The sequence below is a fragment of the Numenius arquata genome, chromosome 5, assembly GCF_964106895.1.
Source record: "Numenius arquata chromosome 5, bNumArq3.hap1.1, whole genome shotgun sequence".
In the NCBI taxonomy this organism is placed as follows: domain Eukaryota; kingdom Metazoa; phylum Chordata; class Aves; order Charadriiformes; family Scolopacidae; genus Numenius; species Numenius arquata.
The window spans coordinates 28,581,098-28,600,492 of record NC_133580.1 but is presented as its reverse complement, the minus strand read 5'-3'; the positions used below and the strand labels follow the sequence as shown (position 1 = coordinate 28,600,492).

The following is a 19,395-nucleotide window of genomic DNA, read 5'->3' as shown; positions in this document are numbered from 1 at the left end:
GGGCATATTTTATAGAACAAAGGCTGCTCATAGAATAATCTTCTGCATTGAGTATTAAGGATTTTTTTTCCTGAAATTCCTTTTTTTCTTGCCCTAGCTCTCTGCTTTGATATAACACCATTGGTGGAGGTTAAACTTGCATTACAAGGAAGCTTTTTTAGTAAATATTGCTGGAAGAGTAAGATATACCAAACTCATTTAATACAAAATCATTTATATTTTGCTGTTGCATTTTATTGAAAGAATTTGAATTTGAAATTGAATATCCATTCATGATTTATACAAAGCTTAAAAGTATCCATAGTAAGATTGAACATCTATGATTCAGAACATAATATATGGAAAGATTTAACTAAAGCAGAGCCAGTAAACCAATTCTTTTATACCCAGGAAAGTGGATTAAGACACTTTTCTCAGCTTGAGTTCACCACTGTCCCCCAGAGTTAAGCGTTGTGTACCAATAATGTACAAAATAATAAAAGAAATACCCGCTTCTGGTAACTATCAACTGATGCTGCAGTAGTAACAAGCCGGTGGTGAAACATCCTGTGGTAACAAAGGCACTACCACTTTTATATACACCGTGACAGTGTGTGGCTGATCTCCTCTGGGGCCAAGGGGAGGAAGAGGCTGATCCAGCACCAAGGCCTGAAGTAGGAAGGTCTGCGTATGTTGTATGTAAACCGCTACACAGAGCTGCCTAGAGACGTCCAGCAGTTGTAAGTGAAGCTGGAACCTTGAAATGATTTGCTTTAGCTTTAGAGATGTGTAGGAGGCGAGCTTACCCAAAGCCACGCTAAGCAAGCCATATGTGGTCTCATTTCACTACCGCTTGCTTTTCTCCTGAGGATGCAAAGCACCAGCAAGCTTTAATTGTGCCCTAACCGTAAATGATGTGCAAGCATAAAGAAGCCCTTTATCTATATTAATGCTACAGTTGTACTCAAGGAATTAAGTTCCTTTTTAGTGTTGAGAGAAAATTTAAAAATGTCTAAAAAGCTATAAATTGACAGAAATTGGAAGGTAAGGGATACTGCTGTCCACAGGTATCAAAAGATGCCCCACAGATGTATTCCCTGTAAACCGTGCTCTTGGAGCAAGAAAAGCTAATCTAATACAACATTTGAAATGTTGTAAAATGTGCAATAGTTAGACAGCAATCAAGCAAAAAACTTTTAAGAAAAAAAGTAAATCTAGAGTACCAATTGCAGCAAAATCTGAGCACCTCTTAACAGTTTTGCACCAGTCAGTTTTTCCGAAATTCCCTGAGATGAGCAAAGCTGTAATAGTAGCTTTAAAATTGCTGTAAGATTCTAGAAACTATTATATATGCAAACTATCATGTTTTATCCCAGTGTTTTTGCAGACAGTCTTGTAGAATATTAGTTTCCTGGACTAACGTGTGTTTTTCACTTCTGCAGTGAGTGTTAGTTAATGGTTCTCATTGTTAAGCAACAATCTACTTAGATTTGGGGTGAAAATACAATTTTTTAGTTAACATTGAAGCAAAACAGGGAATCTGTTTTTTTCCTAAAGCATTAATGTCACTGCATCTATCCACTTTGCGATAAGATACTTTCCTGTTAACGACAGTAAGAAGTTCTGTGAACTCCAAGGAAGAGCCGTGCTTCCTAAGCGCCTCGCACAGATCTTGAATGTACCAGGAGCCATTTACAGTTTCACGATGAGAAAAGTAACCTATTGCAGAACAGGAACATAAAATTATATGCAAACGTAAGTAGCTATGCCACTTGAAAAATATTCGTGAGAGTTACTGCTCGCTAGCTGCATCCATAGGAGATTACTAATGGGTGTGAATCTTACTTTGCCAATTACGTGATTTCATTATAGATGGGAAATGGCTTTGGGGTCACTTGTTGTGCTCAGCCAAGAGGAATGTGGTTCAGGGAGTGGTAGCTTACAGGATTGTATCTGCACTTCGGAAGAGAGCAGGTGGGAGTGAGGACAAGATACACGGAGGACTGGAGAGGACAGCTACGTAGCACAAGCAAATTTATAAGCCACCAGAATCCTACAATCCTAGAAAAGATGGGAATGCTTGCTGTCAGCAGACAGCTCAACAGCAAGATTATGATGAGAATGTTTCTGCTTGGCAAATTAACTGCAACCTTGATAGTTTATTTTCACTTTTTCCTTAACGCGTGAAGCTCTTTCCAAGACGAGATGTCACTTATCAGACATGCAAAACAGATGACCTGGAACCGTACTCATTACTTTGGCTGCCAAACGAAGAAGTGTTCAAGCTTGTAACAGTGAAGCATTAGAGATGAGGTGTAAAATATTAGAACTCACCTTGCGCCACAGAGTAGCACATGATAAAGTCCGCACCAGCAGGCAGGGTGTAGACACCAGCTGCATCCACTTCAGTCTCATTGACAGCAGATTCATCGCTACTGTCTATTGAATCCTGAACAATAACTGGGTTGTCATGTTTATCACCTCGACATGCCTGTTGATGAGAAGTATGGTTACGCTTTCACCCCTGCCAAGTTCACCCATGTTAATATGATACTTCTGACACTAACCAGAGGGGACTTCTGTTCAGTTAGGTGTTGTACGTTACCATGAGTCTGCATGCATAAAGACCCATGTGCTTCTCTATCAATTAAAATATTGGTGATGAAGTCCAGTGAAAGCTCTTGGATGATCACAGAATTGATGAGATTGGAAGGGACCTCTTGAGATCATCTAGTCCAACCCCCCTGGCTCAAACAGGGTTAGCTAGAGCAGGTCGTTCAGGACTATGTCCAGTCAGCTTTCAAGTATCTTCATAGATGGACACTCCACAGCCTCTCCGGATGACCTCTTCCAGTGTTTGACCACCCTCACAGTAAAAAAGTGGTTTCCTTTGTTGAGATGCAATTTCATGTCTTTTAATTTGTGCCAGTTGCCTTTTGTCCTGTCGCTGGGCACCACTGAAAAGAGCCTGGCTCCTTCTTCTTTATTCCCTCCCACCAGGCGTTTATAACATTGATAACATTCCCCTGAGCCATCTCCTCCAAACTGAATTAAAATTGGAATATGTAAATATTTTTCCATCTTTGGCACCTGTTTAAAAACAACCAAAGCTGAATGAGTCCTAATGAAAGATAAATTAACCATGTGCTGATTCTTGCAGCAGCCTTGTCCCTAAGGAAGCTTTCATTTGAAAAAAAGGCAATTCTTAGAATCAGTCTATAAAATACTAGAATTATAATCTGCTGAAGGCCAGGTTCTTATTTGAGTTTGCTAGTTGTAATCTGGATAAAGATGGGATAAAGCCTTGCATAACCTGGTTTGACCCTATAACTGACTCTGCTTTGAACAGGAGGCTGGGCCAGAGATCTCCTGAGGTCCCTTCCAACCTGCATTATCCTGGGAACCAAGGAGCGAAACAGGAGGTTACGTGGCTTTACTTGACCACTTGGCACAAGCAGTATTTCTGAGACAGCAGACCCTTAAATGATTCTTTAAATTCTGCGGAGATGCCAAGTATTGGTTATGGACAGAAAACAAACAAAACAACAAAGAGAACCAGAAAAAACATCACCACCAAACATAAAACCCACAAAAAACAACTTCTGTAAGGATCAAGTAAAGGGACTTGCCTGGAAGGTGACAGTGAAGATTAGGAGGTTTTATACCCTTCTTCAGCCTAGCCTAGGGCTGTGAGGTGTGAACAGTAGCAACTGAGCTGAGTTCGTACACAACTTTCTCAAAAAAACAGTGCTGTCTTCTCTGCCATTAAATATACACCGACAGTCAATCCAACATGGGCTTAATTTGGGTTGCTCTTCATAAAATTACTTCTTATTAAATACAGCTAGAATCATAATATTAACACTTGTGTACATAAAGGGTTTTTTTCTTAAAAAAAAAAGAAGAATCATTGTCTTGAATGCCTTTAAGGAACAGTTTTCCATACCTTCTTTCCTAAAGATGCAAAAAGTTTCCCTTGTGGAAAGACTGTATCGGGAAAACGGACTTCTGTATTACAAGAAGACATAGGTCAGTGTTAACTCCACTGAATTCAGAAACAGACATCTTACCTGAATGATAAAAATCTTCGGTTTGCCTACCAGACTCTGACACTTGTCTCCTCTGAACATGTCTGTGATTGTCTCAATTTTGATTTGGTCGTCAAACGCATAAACGTGATCGTTCTCACCATGACTCAGGAAGACACAAACAAAGCAGTCAGCGTTGCTGTGGTCATCCTTAGAGGCTGAAATAGTCAAGTGGTGTTTAAACAACTACACGGTGATCTTTAGGTTTAACAAACATTGTACATTTCTATCATATAATTTAATCTCTGATCAGTTTTTTGTCAAATGAACCCTGTTTTCAGATAGTATAACACTGCAGAGATGTGAAGGTGCAAGGATTCAACACGACTGAAGATAAGGGCCACTACAAGTAAAAAGAATGTTACTAACTCCTCCCAGCTGCAGGTACTTCCTTTCATCTTTTAGCAACCTCATTAGTTCTCTCCACAGAAGCTTCACTTACATTGCAATAAAATTATCTGAAGTCAAACCCTTAAGTCCTTCTAATGATAAACAACTCCCTTATGCACAAACATTATTTTAAGTTAGAAGAACAGAGAGAATGGAAGAAAATATATCTGAAAATTCTGCTACAAATAGTTAGACATAACCAAAATATAGTCTCCTACCTTCACAGATTTTCTGCAGCACATCTTCTGCTTTCAGATCATCAAAAACTCTGACTTCAAATCCAAGGTCTGTCAAACTATTGTTAAAACACATCAGTATCAGTAAAAATCTTGCTCAAACTATATGTCAGTTGCTATCAACTCAGTTGCTTTCCCTGTGAGAGAATGAATATTCATGCTTATGCATTATTTATGAAAAAAACTACTAAACTTGATTTTGAACTCAAACTGGTGTCACATTCAGGTGTAATACCTAACGTCACTTCACAGAGTTTGTTCTAAGAGAAGTCTGGATGCACTGAAATGATAGGACTTGTGCCAGCAGTTTCTGTGACTCAAAGGTTTTTTATTATGGCTTTCTTTGCCAAGATTGCATAGGTGCTGATGTCTGCAAAAACCTTTTGGTCTATACTTAAATGTAAGACTTAGGTTACTGCTTATTTGACCGTGATTTCTGAAGTTTAGCTTTTTAAGCTTGAGTAGAGAAACCAAGTTTCTTACCTGCGTTTCAGATTGTTTCTGTCTGCAAGAGTCCCACATCTGTCTCGCAGCTTCAAATGCCAAAAGAAGTGCTCGTGATTGAAAATTAACGCAACTCCTCTTCTTTGATGGTTCATTTTGTATTGCACTGCAGGATTGAGCGTTTCCCTGTTGCCAGAGACGGAAAACATTCTTGATAAATGTTAGGCGAATGTTAGTTAATGGCTAATTGAATTCCCTTCCTGTATTCCTGCTAGTTGAGATTTTATAACTGACTAGAGTCTGAGGACCCAGTTTCAGAAGACAGACCTCAAAACGTGCAACATTTTAGGAAAAGCCTAAATCGCTAGGTCTTTTTGAAAAGCTTGGCCATGTTAAGCAATTCAGTAAAAACTAGTTTTGGTTGTGTACTAGGCTCTATCAGATAGGTTGAACAGTTTCTCTACAATGTCTTTGTATTTTCTGGTCAGGAGGGTGTCTCATTAGTAACGCAGTAAGGCATGTAACGGTGCACTTTAGAGTTGGCTCCAATTCTCTATGTTAGGTGTTTAGCTAAATATTACTTTAACATAATTGGATAGTGCATATGTACTTATTTGGAATTGTAGCTATCTGAGATTTGCTTCAAGTTGTTCTAACTAAACCGAGTCCTGCATCATAACCAATAGGCTATAAACGGGCGATGAGGTGATACGTATAATGTGTCTTGCAAAGGAGAAGAAATTTGTATTATTTACCCTAACAAAATGAAAGCTATGACAATATAACTGTTCATTGAAGTTTTTAAAAAAGCCAACAAAAACCCTATAGCTGAAGGACAGTACAAATGACTGACCCAGCTTCTAAGCAGAGGACTTTATCGTGACAACAAACGTGCGGAGCACCTGTGCGTTTGAAGTAGCTTTTAGCAATTTTACTGTTCTGTGAGCAAAACATAAGATAGAAGTCTGTGATAGCATGCTGTGGACTATACACTTGGACCCAAAAGATTGTTCCCAAACGTTGGCACATCTGTATTTCGCGAAACAAAGCAGACAATCTTACTGCTTTTGTAGACGGAGGTATTGGTGTAGGGAATAGAAACTAAAATGCTTCTGGCAATAGCCAAGGCCAGTGCTACAGATGTACAGAATGACAACCCAGGTCATGCTGCCCTAGGACTGCCTCTAGTCAGGGCTGTCACCTTTGGCACGTTACTGGGTTTTTTGCCTGCTATGGAACATTCACTTTTGGTGCAATCGGTGGAAGAAGTTGCTTAGAATATTTGCCTGCAGACATTACTTAAAGAATGCAGTTTCATCAGCAGAATGCTCTTGTTTTACTACAAAACGAGCAAAGTTACCCGTAAACTATTTCTGCTTCTCCACTTTATTATGAGCAGCACCTTAATAAAGCATCTTTTTGTAATACCTGCATACGAATTCAAACAGGGAACAGGAATTCTGGATGACTCTTAGAAATGGGGGGATTTCTACAACATTGTGTGGATAACCAATAAGAAAAGTTAAGTGGGGTGCTTTATCACACTCTCCCCAATTTGAATATTTCACAAGATAAAATGCAAAGATGATAAACTTTAGCCCTGTAATTACGAATGGTATTTTCCCTGTACTGGTACCAGAGTTTATTTGGATTTTGGCAATTTATCTTCCTTGGGATTCAGCTAGATGTAGGGCTAACAGGGACTTTGGACAGTTAGGTCCCTGGATCCTGTGAATTACCATTAAAACATGGTTCCCTAAATAGTTTTTCCTCTGCTCGGCTATATTCACTGAGTGGGTGAGGCCAAGGAAGTTATCAGGCAGGTAGTTTGCCCTCTCCAGGGCTAGATGATATTGTAAGGTGGAACAGGAAAAATTCATGGAATCACTATCCCACGGTCCCTTTACCCTTCTTCTAGAGGAATATATTCCTGTGCAACACCCTATCACTTAGTCTGCTCAATTGTTCCTTAGATTGTGGTGGTATTTTTGCCACAGTCTCTTCACGTTGCCTAACATAAAAGGAGTCCACTCCTAAGAGTCCCTTCTGCATGCCTTCATGATAAGACGCGTGGTTCTACATCTGCTGTAGCTAAAACTAGAAATGTGTTCTGTAAGTGGGTGGAGTTGAGCTGAATAATCCAGTCACATTCTTAACAAAAATCAGAAAACCCTGCACTGACCTCAATGCCATGGGCCGTCTCTCTGTCACTGCCATCAGAACTTTACCTTATATCAAGTGCATCCACTTCTGTGATGTTCTGATTTCCATCTGTTAGATCAAAAAGTGATTTAGTCATTAAATCATTCATTAAAAAGAAACAATTTGATCTTGTGCATCCAGCCTTGAAGTTTAGCCGTTAATGTGAACCAGAAGCTCATTCACACATCACGTAATTAGGCATACGGTTAAACAGCTTCATTAGCGTTTGTCTGCACCCACAGTTTTTGGGGGCAGTTCTTAAAACTGACTGCAACAGTCTGCATTTTAGGTGGTCAAGATATGCATGTTTTGTATCTGCCTATGTACCTGTATCAATATAGACACATTCAGAGATCATGATTTTATATAACGAACTAGCTGGCTGCATTTATTAAAACAGGGTCTCTAACTCAGTAGTTACGATTTTACATAATCTAAAAATACACCGGTGTTTCTTTTATTTCAGTAATGCTGCTAATGCAAAGCTGAGCATTCTCTTTGAGGCTGGATGCAGCATGAGTCATAGCAGGTAGTGTAACAGTATGTATAGTAAAGGACAACTGAGGAGATGCAAGATACATACCTTTTCTTCTGCTAAACTACATAGACATAAGTATCTCCAGTAACAGACTGCACGTAAAGGTAACATTGTGGGAACATGCACATCTTGGGAGCACGCAGACATAAAGACTTGCAGATGGTCAGGCAAAAGTATTTATTCCTTTTGCTTGAACACCTCAATGGGCTATAAAATCACAGCTCCTACTAGTACCGGTGGAGACTAACTGAATTTCACTGAATTTTTTTAGAGTTGGAAGGGACCGTATAGACCGTATAGATCATCTAGTCCAACTCCCCTGCTGAAGCAGGATTGCTTAGAGAATGCTACTCAGGACTGCATCCAGACGGGTCTTGAAAATCTCCAAAGAAGGGGACTCCACAACCTCCCTGGGCAGCCTGTTCCAGGGCTCAACTACCACATTATGAAAACTTTGTACTATAATGTACCTGGGGTGGTTAATGTAGGTCGGCTATCCAACTGGACATCACCTGCAATTAAAAGAGAAGATGGGTCATGTGTACATCTGTTTTACAAACTACTTCATATATACGATACTACCTTTTCACATCCGTTTTTCACATGTGATTAAAGCCTTTGGCAAAATAAACTAACGTAGCTATGTATGGATCGAGGAGCAAAGTTCATAAAGACATTAGAATAAACTTGCAGAAATCTAGACTTGGATTTAGAAGCTTTTATGTTGAACAATATAGCACAGGAAAGGGTGGCTCAAAGGAAGTCGCCCCTTAGTAACACTTAGTGCTTCTAAGTGTTACTATTAACACATAAATTTCACACTGGCAAATACCAATGTGCTTTCAGGTGTCAAGTCTTACAGTTATCGCTAGTTACCTGAATGCACAAAAAAAACCTATTTCAGTTTGCTTGAAACATAACATGTAGGTCAGATTCATGACAGAAGTCCTCAAAAACAAGTGTAAATGGCAACAATACCTAGTCCTGTGGCTCTGTTGATAACACGAAGCCAGGGATCTTTAAGAGCGCATCTGTATGTTTAAATTTACAGTGTTTTTGCTTGTGTACCTGAGATCTGGCTGATGCTTTTGCCTCAACTTAAGGGGGAGGGAGTAATCCACCCCCCAAAAAAACCCAACAGACCATAAAAATGTTATAGTCAACAAGGTTTTAGATGGAAAATGGTCTCACGTAGACATAGGAAGAACAGAATTCCTGGGCCAAAGGAAACTAGGGAAAGATGGTCTTCCTGTTTTTTTAACCCTGTTGAGCCAGTTCCTAGTCTTTAGCTTTCCCTTGCCACTGTCACATTGCAGCTGTATTCGAGTAACGCTCCTTAAACTATGATTTATGGAAAGCTTTCTGCTTGTTCTAAAAACCGATTGCCCTCAACGGGACTACTTACTTGTTTTAAATCTTGTGAAGGAGGATCGTTGCAAGGGAATCAAAGTTCAGGTGTGCACTGGCCTGATAACAGCCGCATCTGATAGCCCACAGCCCTGCCTACCTTTTAATCTCAAGGTCTATCCTTTGAGTCAAAGTGCACGGCATTTAGAAAGTACAAGGAACCAAATGGTACCAAAAAAAAAAAAACCAACCCCAAAAAAACCCAAACAAAAAAACCACCAAAAAGAAAAAAAACAAACAAACAAACTCAAAACCCCAAAAAACCTCTATGTAAGCCTAAGAACATCCTGGGGAACCAAACCCACACAGGTGTTTGCTGCTCCTCTCCCCTCTTGTCCTCATGCTACACATCACCCTCCCTCCCGGGCACCTGAACGCCGGCTGCCCGGGGTGTTTTCCCCTCTTTTTGATGATGTTTTCTTTCTGTGTTGACAAAGCCGCCCCGTTTCCCCGCTCTCCCCCCGGAGGCCGGGCCGGGCTTCCCGCCGCTCCCCTCCCTCAGCGATGGCGGGGGGACTTTCCCCTCAGCGAGGGGGAATCGACTTCCGTGTTGGCCGCCGCCTCCCCGCGCCCTTCTCCCCGCCGGCCGCCTTTCCCCGCTCCCCTTCCTTCTCGGAAGGGAAGCAAAGGCCGCGCTGCCCACCAGGGTCGGCAGCGACCTCCGGGCAGAACTCCTCCAGCCACCGCCGCGGCTCAGCCGAGAGGGGGAAGCCCCTCTCCCCGCGCCACCCTCACAAAGGCACCCCGCTCTTCCCCCGCGGGGGACGGTCAGTTGAAAGCCCGGTCGCCAGAGCGCGGCCTGGGGACCGCCGCGACCGTTAACGGTCGGAGACCGACGGATCAACCGACGCCCCCCAACCGCGGGGGCGCCCACCATTACCTGCCGCCCTCCCACCTACCCACCTGCCGGCCGCCATTACCTGCCGCCCACCCACCTACCTACCTACCTACCTACCTACCCACCCACCTACCTACCCACCTGCTGGCCGCCGCTGCTCCGAGCCCGCCATGACCGCCGAGAGAGGTAGACCTGCCGTGCTCTGCTCTGCTCTGCTCCGCGCCTTTCCGGGGCCGGCCCGCCTCCCTGGCCCGGCCCAGGCCACCCCCTCGGGGGCAGATCTTTTACCGCCCTTTCCTCTTGTAAGAAAAGGGGCGGGAGAGGACGGGGGAAGAGCCGCGGGGTCCCGGTGGCCGGGGCGGGCGGCAGCAAGCCGGCGGGGGCTGTGGGGCATTCCAGAGGCGGCGGCGGGCGCCCCTGCTCGGGAGATGGCGGGGTCCGGCTGCCGTGGGTCGAAACTGCGCCGGGAAAATCGAAGGGTGATGTGTTAAAGCGTCCCCTGTTACTTTTCCAGGTGGTCATGCGCTAGCTGTATTACTGCGACGGGTGCTTTAGTGACCGTGTTTCGCTAACTAACTGCGCTGTCACACACAAAAGCGTCATCCTGAAATATAGAATCATGGAATGGTTAGAGTTGGAAGGGACCTTAAAGATCATTGAGTTCCAACCCCCCTGCCGTGGGAAGGGACACTTCCCACCAGACCAGGTTGCTCAAAGCCCCATCCAGCCTGGCCTTGAACACTTCCAGGGATGGGGCATCCACAACTTCCCTGGGCACCCTGTTCCAGTGTCTCACCACCCTCATAGTGAAAAATTTCTTCCTAATATCTAATCTAAATCTACCCTCTTCCAGTTTGAAGCTGTTGCCCCTCATCCTATTGCCTATCCTATTACCTATCGCTAAAGTCCCTGATAAAGAGTCCATCCCCATCTCTCCTGTAGGCCCCCTTTAGGTACTGGAAAGGGCTATAAAGTGTCCCCGGAGCCTTCTCTTCTCCAGGCTGAACAACCCCAACTCTCTCAGCCTGTCCTCATAGGAGAGGTGCTTCAGTCCTTGGATCACCTTTGTGGCTCTCCTCCAGACCCGCTCCAACAGGTCCATGTCCTTGTGCTGAGTTCTCACCAAACGTGGTGAGAAGCTGCTGCATTTACTAAATTGAGATTTTTTCAAATCTGTATTAGAAGCCCCTTTAAAGGCACATACTCTCTCCTTTGCTGTAAGACTGCTGTTACTCAAAATGCATTTTCATTTGGATACCCACGTATGAACCCTTGAGAGGTTTGGATGCAGATAATTTTGCAGCTTTGCTCTATTCTTGGATCAGTTCTCATTGATGACCATAGAACTGCAAGGAGACCACCAAGGTATTGAAGTACCAACGTATCTTAACAAACGTGGATATTTGTTAATATTTGTTTTCAGACAGGCTGAGAGAGCTGGGGTTGTTCAGCCTGGAGAAGAGAAGGCTCCAGGGAGACTTTATAGCAGCCTTCCAGTATCTGAAGTGGGCCTACAGGAAAGCTGGAAAGAGACTTTTTAGGGAGTGTACTGGTAGGCTATGGGGTAACAGCTTCAAACTGGAAGAGGGTAGATTTATATTGGATATCAGGAAAAAATTTTTCACTATGAGGGTGGTGAGACACTGGAACAGGGTGCCCAGGGAAGCTGTGGATGCCCCATCCCTGGAGGTGTTCAAGGCCAGGCTGGATGGGGCTTTGAGCAACCTGCTCTAGTGGAGGTGTCCCTGCCCATGGCAGGGAGGTTGGAACTCAATGATCTTTAAGGTCACTTCCAACCCAAACCATTCTATGACTCTGATATTCCCAACCTTTTCATTATATGGCACTTAGTGTTCACTTGATTGGTTGCATAAGAAACAACAGTTTCTAAACCAAAGCCAGTGACAAAAAAAATCCTTCTGTATAAGAGCTTTGCAGATTTGTAGCGTGGATGGATCTAAATTTCTTATCTATGTGGCCTGTTTCTAGGTGGGCAGTAGCATAAACTCAAGTGTGAATATGTGCTTAGAGATCACTGCTACAAGCACAAAGGGAGGCAGATTTAGAGTGGGATTTTAGGTATTTTTATCTGGTCTGATTGGCCTGTTTTTACACAGGCGTCTTGAATGACTAAATCTTTTAGACAAGATATCTCCCTTTTGGTTGAAGGAGCTATGGGTATTTCTGATTGCCTTTGCATGTTTTCCCCTTGTTTGGACTTGTTATCCTCCGACTGCCAGTAGGCAGCTAAATCAAGATAAAACTGTCACTTAAATTTGTCTTTGTGTATACTTTAGTTAGAACATAATACGTTTAGTGTCTTCCACTATGAAACATTTAGACCCTTATCCAGCAGACTCATTATTTGCAAACTGCAAATCCCAGATCTCTCAGCTGCCCCTAAACCCACTGGCTGCAAGAATCCTGTGTGAAGCAGCAGCTGCAGAACCTAAATCTAGGACTCTGTAGCAGCTTTCTGTTCAGCAGAGTTGGAACTTTTATCAGCTGTGTTCCTCAGACCAACAGTTGGCTTAGATCCTCATAAGACAAACATCTTTCCTGCTTTGTATTGCTGGAGCCTAACAGCATACTCAAGTCGGCCACTGCGTTCAGATGAGTCACCATCCGAACTTGATCACATCTATGAAGCCTCAGGTAGTGTTTGACTGGTGTGCATTTCCATCTTATTTTAATTTATGAATGTTTTTGTTATACATGCACATACATGTTTTGAAAGTTTCAGATCGTTGCAGTAACTCCACTGTAAGTGGGTATTTTTGGAAAAGGCATTACGGATGTATCAGAACTACAGTTCAAAGAAGGGAGTTTGATTGTGGACACACTGCTGTCATTCAGATCACCCAGAAGAGCAAAATAGCCTGAGGGAGTATTAAGACTTTACTTGAAAAAACAAACAAAAAGTAGAAATTCACTGCAATATTGAAAGAGTATTACTGACTACATAGAAGCATACAGTAAATGAGTCAAATGCCAAGAACTGCTAGATACAGCATTAAGTTTTCTACATGTACATCAAAATATCTAAGTTGTTAGTATGGTATGATTAATCCTGGGGGTAATAGCTAGCCTTCATTTTGGGGCTGTGGCCTGTAAAATGTATTTTGTATAGTTTGCCGGTAACTGCACAGGAAAAGCTTATGCAAAGTGAAGACTCCCTGGAAGTCAAATGCTTCCTCTGATTTGCAAGCAGAACTGTCAACGGGTCACTTGTTGTGCTATCATCTAGCAACGTTAAAGCTCTTTGTAGTTTTAAAAATGTTTTGAAGGAAGCTCTGGAAGGCTTTCACGGTATAATTACAGGTCAACACAGAAGGGAACAAAACCCAGCTCCTTCCAACACTAAAATTGCCTGCGTTCATTTAAGCATCTAGTATAAGCTTGTTTCTACGCATCTCAACCGCCATCTAGTTGAATTATAATGTTTTGGACTCATTGTGGTACTTTTTTTATTTTAAACAAGCAATGCCATTCCCATTCCCTGCTTTAGTGCTAAAAGACTTTTAGTGTTCCAACCACCGAATTCCAGAATAGTAATTCAGAGTAGTTTCAATTCCGTAACAGAAAATAAATTTAATATAATTGAAGAACTCAGGATTCCTTTAAAACATGGTTTTGTTAAAACTCTACATTAATACCTCTCTTGCAGTGCTACTTCAACAAATCTGAAAAGAAACTATAAAGCACAGACAAAGAACTTTAGCAGAAACTTTATTCTCTGTGGCACTTACATTCAGTGTCAGGTACAGTAAGCTCTAGTGAAAAAACAAAACAAAAATACCACAAACAACTGTTAAAGAAAAAAAACATATAAAAGTACTTCCAGAGAAGAAATCACATTATAGTCCATGAATCTGGTAAATTTCAAGCTTTTAGCATGGTTTCTACTCCCTGTTCACAGATGCAGTATTTTAATTTTCAGTCCTCTACTCCCGTGATTTCTAAGGCAGTATGTGGGCACCAGGAGAGCAAATAAAAATCTTTGATAGAGGACCCAATGCAAAAGTTAACCAAGGTCTGAGAACTGGAGATAAGCAATGAAAGATCAGTACAGAGAGCAAACCCCAAATAATTCAGACATCAGGTGACTTCAGCAAGAGAAGTCAGAGAAGGAACAGATGACTGGAGTACAGGCTCAGATGTTTCTCAGCCTCACAGAGGTCATGGGAAAAGATGAGAGAAATACAGGCTCAAATATCTGTCAGCCTCACAGAGGGCATTTTAAATAAAAAAGGTTGTTGAGCATACTGACCCTACCTGGGGAACTTTCTTTTACGTTTCATCAGAATGGACTAAATGAAAGCAAAGATGAATACAGTAACCAAGTTGTGCCACAAGACGAATATAAATCAACTTCTTCCAACAATATATCCTTTCTATGCATATAATACACAACACAAAATGTTTTATTTGAAAAATAAACATTTGATTCATTTTTAAAATAACATAGCAACTACATTCCACCATTTTGTCAAATCAAAAGTATATCCTTAGGTTGAAAACTGTTTATTTTAGTGGTCAAGCCTTAAAAGGATCAACATATTTGATCTGAAAAGTGCTGCAGAAGTAAGGATGATACAGAATCAAGTAGAAATATGCGGTGCAGATGTATACCCTTGCTAAGGGTTAGGGGGGTTTATTTGTTTTTTTAAAAAAAAAAAAACATGGGACAGGATACATCAAAGAGAATTGAAGGCGACTGTGCCAAAAGCAGCATGAAAGTTCAGGCTATTTAATATGCCATATTAATGCACACAAAACGCTCTTTCCTGTTGGAACTATCTGATGTATCCACTGCTAGTAAACCTAAAATTTGACCTATATTAAAAATTATCCGAAAATTCAATACAACTCTTCTGTGGCTCTAATTTCCCCATTATGGAGTTTTCTTAGAAACTTTATAACGGCACTAGTGTTTTACGATAGCATACCCTGAGCAGACATCCACCGAAGGAAACTAGTTTCAGTTTCCAAGCTTCTGGCGTAAAGGGGAAGAGAAGGAAGACTTGGTTCTTTTTTACACTTGGAAGAATATCGTAGCAACTTTCAAACCAGTATATTCATGCAGTGTTTAATACATTACCGTCTGAAAAGTGTGAAGCTTTGTAACCAAATATTGCTTCATTCCAGCTGAGTCTTTGACTTTATTCTATACCATGAGATCTCAGTATCTTCTTTCAGAGATCCGTCTTATCCTCATAACGACACATACATGCAGCTCTCTGGCTATCCAGGTATGGTTTACATCCTAAATGTATAACGGCATCAAACAACAGCTGAACAGTTGATTCACAAGCTGCAAGCGAAGAGGAGTTCAGTTAAAAGTACTCATTGAATGGAATATGAAACTAACAGAAACTACTCTGGCAAACTGAGAATGATTTTAAGAAAGAAGCGGTCTTCTCTGGGCGTAGCAAATAGATTGTCAAATGAAAGACTGAACCAATACACAACCTTTTAAGTTGTGAGTAAAGACTTTTCACATGCCAATCAGAAGGAACAAGAAAATTCACTGCATGTGGAATGTTATCAGTGTTAGAAACAACACTTAATCTTGGAAAGATGAAAGAGCTGCTTTACTTTTTGCATCCAAATTTATGCAGAGGTTGCTATCTTTAACAGCAGCTCAACAGAACTGAGCAAATATTCACCAGTTCTAACACTAAACACTAACACAATGACTTCTTTTTCTATGTTGTGTCACTTCTCTGCTGTACAAGTGTCTTCTGGGCTGCACGACAGAAGGACGGAACTAGGCATCTTTCAGCAATAGCATCAGCTTATGAAAACGTGTCATTACTGCGCTGCACAAATATTCTTTACCAAGATCGGTTAAACTTGGAAAAAAAAGAAAGGCTTTTTCACACTCACCCTGGACGCTCTCTGAGATTCCAAGTGTTTTCTGCACATCTCTGCAAATTTTGGAGAGGCAGGACTGAAACTGCTCATCACAATCATTTTTTTTATTGCCACAAGTATCATAGCATCTGTCGTGGTGATTGCAGCACTTTGTCATCGAAGGGATACCGATGTCAAACTGTGAAGAAAATCCCCCCCTCCATTGGTATTCCAGCAAGAAAGAGATAGCATATGAATAGACTGTAACAGAAATCAAAAACTAATGCGATCAATCCAGTTTATCTCTGTATTTTGCTGTTCACCTCCAGTAAGCTGTGGTGGTTTGACCCCTACCAGTAGCCAAGCACCCACAGAGTTGTTTGCTCACCCCTCTCCGTGGAATGGAGGAGAGGACAGGGAAGAGCAAGAAAACTTGTGGTGGAGATAAGGACAGTTTAATCCCCAGCCAGTCTCGGAGCAACAGCCACCTCGGAAGCCAAACACACACACACCACCCCACCACCCCTCTCTTCTTCCACTACTCAAGTTTTTATTGCTGAGCGTGACTCCGTAATATGGAAAATCCCTCTGGCCAATTCAGGTCAGCTGCCTCAGCTGTGTCCCCTCCCAGCATCTTACCCAGCCCCAGCCCATGCTCTGGGGTGGCGGATGGTCAGAGTCAGGGGGGGAAAAAAGAGAAAGTCCCAAATCTGTGTGCAATCACCTTTCAGCGTTAACCAAAACCATCAACAGTTTTAGCTAAAAATCCCAAACGCAGCGCCATGCAGTCTGCTATGCAGAAAGTTAACTCCATCCCAGCCAGAGCCAGTACATAATCTAACCCGTATTTTCTTTCTATCATTAAGGAAAATGGGTTAGCCTCAATAAGGACGGAAAGAGTCGGAGCCAAACTCTCCACTCCCACAGGGCTACAGCTGGTGTTATTCAACGCTTTCGAAATTGTGAGAACAAACCAAAAAAAAACAAACCAGAAATTAATCATCATCATTCACTTATCCCTACAATATTTTATTTCAATGATGAAAATGTTTACGCTTATAATAATACTAGCATTTTCCATGTGTTTTTACATGTGCTGAAGCTGATAAAAAGCAAGGACACTGTACACGGATGCTGTCTCATCCTTAGAATGGGGGAGGGAAAAACAACCGCCAACTTTGAGAAAAGCTGATGTATAAAAGACACATAAAGAAGCCCCCCCAAATGGAAATACTTACCTGAACTCCAAATAAAGGGGATCCACAACCATTTGGTGGTGAAGGTTTATATCCGTAGCGAGGAAAGGGCTTTGATCCTGAAAAAAGTAATTTATCATGCCTCAAATAGATTTTTTTTGCACAGGATTTTAGTACTGTCAAAACTCACCACGGGCATTTGTTGGGCTTGAGAGAGTATCACTTATATATTCAGACACCTGAATATCATAAATTAGTACCAAATCATAACTTCAGGGTACTAAACAATTTTTTTTTAAAAAGAAGGGACAAGACACGTGAGCAAGGGTTAACGTTAGCTTCCGACGTTAAAGAAAAAAAGAGCTTGAGTTACTAAAATGTACGTGTCAGTTAACCGTGCAATATGTAGGATTACATTAAAGAACAGAGTACTTTAGGGTAAGTTCATTATTACTTCTCTGCTTTATACGCAAGCAACAGTAGCGCTCCGATTGGTTTAGCTTAACTTTTAATTAACTGGAATGAAACACCTCTTTTGTTTCTACAACTGGAACATTAATAAAATTAAATTAGTAGGGATTGTAGAGTCAGGTCTCCCTGAACACCGACTCCCAGCAAGGCGGGGAGTCCTGCATCGCCTGTTAAGGAAGGGCGTGGAGTTAATTTGAAACATGACCCATCATCGCGTTTGGCTATCGGAAACAAACTGAGGCCACAATTACAAGCAATGGATAAGAAAAAAAAAAAAACACAAAACCGCGTTTGAAAAGCGCGTATTCTAGTACAGAGAGGAAATGTCACGCTGCCCTGGCCTCTCCTGGAGCCAGTCAGGGCGACACTACCAAACGCAGTTCCTGACTCAACAAATCCTCCAGCCCAGCCAGCCGGGGGCAACTCCATCCAGCCGGGGGCCACCAAGATCTACGGGACCCTCCCGCCCGGGCCGCTCCGGGCGAGAAACGCCCCCCCCCGCTTTCCCGGCGCGCCGCCCGCCCGGCACCCCTCTGAGGGAAGCCGCCCGCAGCAGGCGCGGAGGAGGCTCCCTCGGCGGCTGCGCCCCGTTTCCCTGCGAGCGGCTGCCGGGACGGGCGGGAGCGGCGCCGCCGCCCGCCTTCACCCTCACAGCCCCGGCCGGCCTGAAGCGGCGGGAAGGAGGGAGAGCAAGGGTCGCCCCCCGGCCCCCACCGCCCGCCTCACCGTCGCTGCACTTGTACTGGCAGAGCCCGTCCTCGCCGCCCAGCAGGTCGAGGGCCGCGTTGAGGTACACGTCGATCTTGTGCACTCCGTTGCGGATGGTCTTCAGCGTCATCCGCCAGTCGGGGGTGTGCGGCGCCTCCGGGCACCGCGCCGGCCGAGGGCACAGCCAGGCGCAGGCCAACAGCAGCGGCAGCAGCCGCAGGGCGCGGGCCATGCCGAGCGGCGCCCCGCCGGGCGCCCGCTAAGCCCCCACCGCCTGCCCGCCCCCGCAGCGCCTCGCTAGCCCAGCCCGGCCCGCCGCCGCCATCATCCTCCCCGCCGGCACCGCCCCCGCCCGGCCGGGAGGGGCCGGGCCTTCCGCCGCCGCGCCTCCGCCCGCCCACCGCCGCCCTGAGGGAAGGGGCCTGCCCGGTTCTGGGGCTCCGCCGGAGGGGAAGGGAGGGCTGGAGGGAATTTACGGCTGGAACGGGGCCGCGGGTCACTGAGTCGGCCGCGGCCGCAGCGGCTTTTCCTGGGCGGCGGGCGGGTGAGAGAGAGCCACAGCGGCCATGGCGCTGAGGGGGGAGAGGGGGAAAGCCGGGCAGAGCCTTTCACCCCCACCCGCGGGCGGCGAGAGGAGGCGTTTCAAAACGCGGCCCAGCACCCGCCCCCCCGACAACGCGGGCTGTGACACCGGGAGAAACGCCGCCGTCCCCAGCGGGTCACGGTGCCCCGGGAACCTTCCCGAGCCGGTGCTGACAGGGGCCGGGGGCGCGGCTGGCTGCCAGCTCCGGCGGCTGAGAGGGCGGCGGGAGGTACCGCTGTATCAGACAATACGAAACCCTAGGACTTCATTTTTATTTTTATTTTTTTTTTCATTTGGAAAGCCTTATTTGATGAACGTATTAGAAGTGGCGAACTTGGTGTTGCTAAATGTGAAAGAGAGAGCGATAGCCTTTTGGAGGAGCTGTCGAGGTGTTATGGCCGTGGGGCTGGATGGCTGGATGGAAGGAAGGGAAGGTTCAGTGCGTGGGGCTGGATGGAT

General features: G+C 43.9%; 2 protein-coding genes across 3 annotated transcripts; both read right to left on the bottom strand.

The window, feature by feature from the left end:
• Positions 1–222: 222 nt before the first annotated feature.
• Positions 223–10,347, bottom strand: CASP6 (caspase 6). Of its 2 annotated transcripts, XM_074147977.1 has the most exons (8): positions 10,264–10,347; positions 8,348–8,389; positions 7,366–7,408; positions 5,177–5,323; positions 4,676–4,752; positions 4,050–4,225; positions 2,314–2,470; positions 223–1,698 (listed from the first exon to the last, which is right to left on the bottom strand). In XM_074147977.1, exons 1-8 carry the CDS (start codon positions 10,292–10,294, stop codon positions 1,460–1,462), a joined length of 912 nt encoding a protein of 303 aa, XP_074004078.1. In that variant the 5' UTR covers positions 10,295–10,347; the 3' UTR covers positions 223–1,459. The 2 variants fall into 2 exon arrangements, with proteins under 2 accessions (XP_074004078.1, XP_074004079.1); XM_074147978.1 differs by lacking the exon at positions 5,177–5,323 and having other exon boundaries at positions 229–1,698; positions 10,264–10,294.
• A 3,487-nt stretch (positions 10,348–13,834) lies between these two features.
• Positions 13,835–18,707, bottom strand: PLA2G12A (phospholipase A2 group XIIA). Its single transcript, XM_074147629.1, has 4 exons — positions 18,372–18,707; positions 17,217–17,293; positions 16,012–16,177; positions 13,835–15,436 (listed from the first exon to the last, which is right to left on the bottom strand). The coding sequence occupies exons 1-4, from the start codon at positions 18,583–18,585 to the stop codon at positions 15,318–15,320; spliced, it is 576 nt and encodes a 191-aa protein (XP_074003730.1). The 5' UTR covers positions 18,586–18,707; the 3' UTR covers positions 13,835–15,317.
• Between the last annotated feature and the right edge of the window lie 688 nt (positions 18,708–19,395).

Coding starts and splice junctions, on each gene's coding strand:
- CASP6 (XM_074147977.1), bottom strand. CDS start 10,294: ATGGCGGGCTCGGAGCAGCGGCGGCCAGCAG. Junction 8,390..10,263: donor GGAGCAGCGGCGGCCAGCAG/GTGGGTAGGTAG, acceptor TTTTAATTGCAG/GTGATGTCCAGTTGGATAGC. Junction 4,753..5,176: donor AGAAACAATCTGAAACGCAG/GTAAGAAACTTG, acceptor TTTTAACAATAG/TTTGACAGACCTTGGATTTG.
- PLA2G12A (XM_074147629.1), bottom strand. CDS start 18,585: ATGGCCCGCGCCCTGCGGCTGCTGCCGCTGCTGTTGGCCTGCGCCTGG. Junction 16,178..17,216: donor CCCCTTTATTTGGAGTTCAG/GTAAGTATTTCC, acceptor TTTTCTTCACAG/TTTGACATCGGTATCCCTTC. Junction 15,437..16,011: donor AATCTCAGAGAGCGTCCAGG/GTGAGTGTGAAA, acceptor CTTCGCTTGCAG/CTTGTGAATCAACTGTTCAG.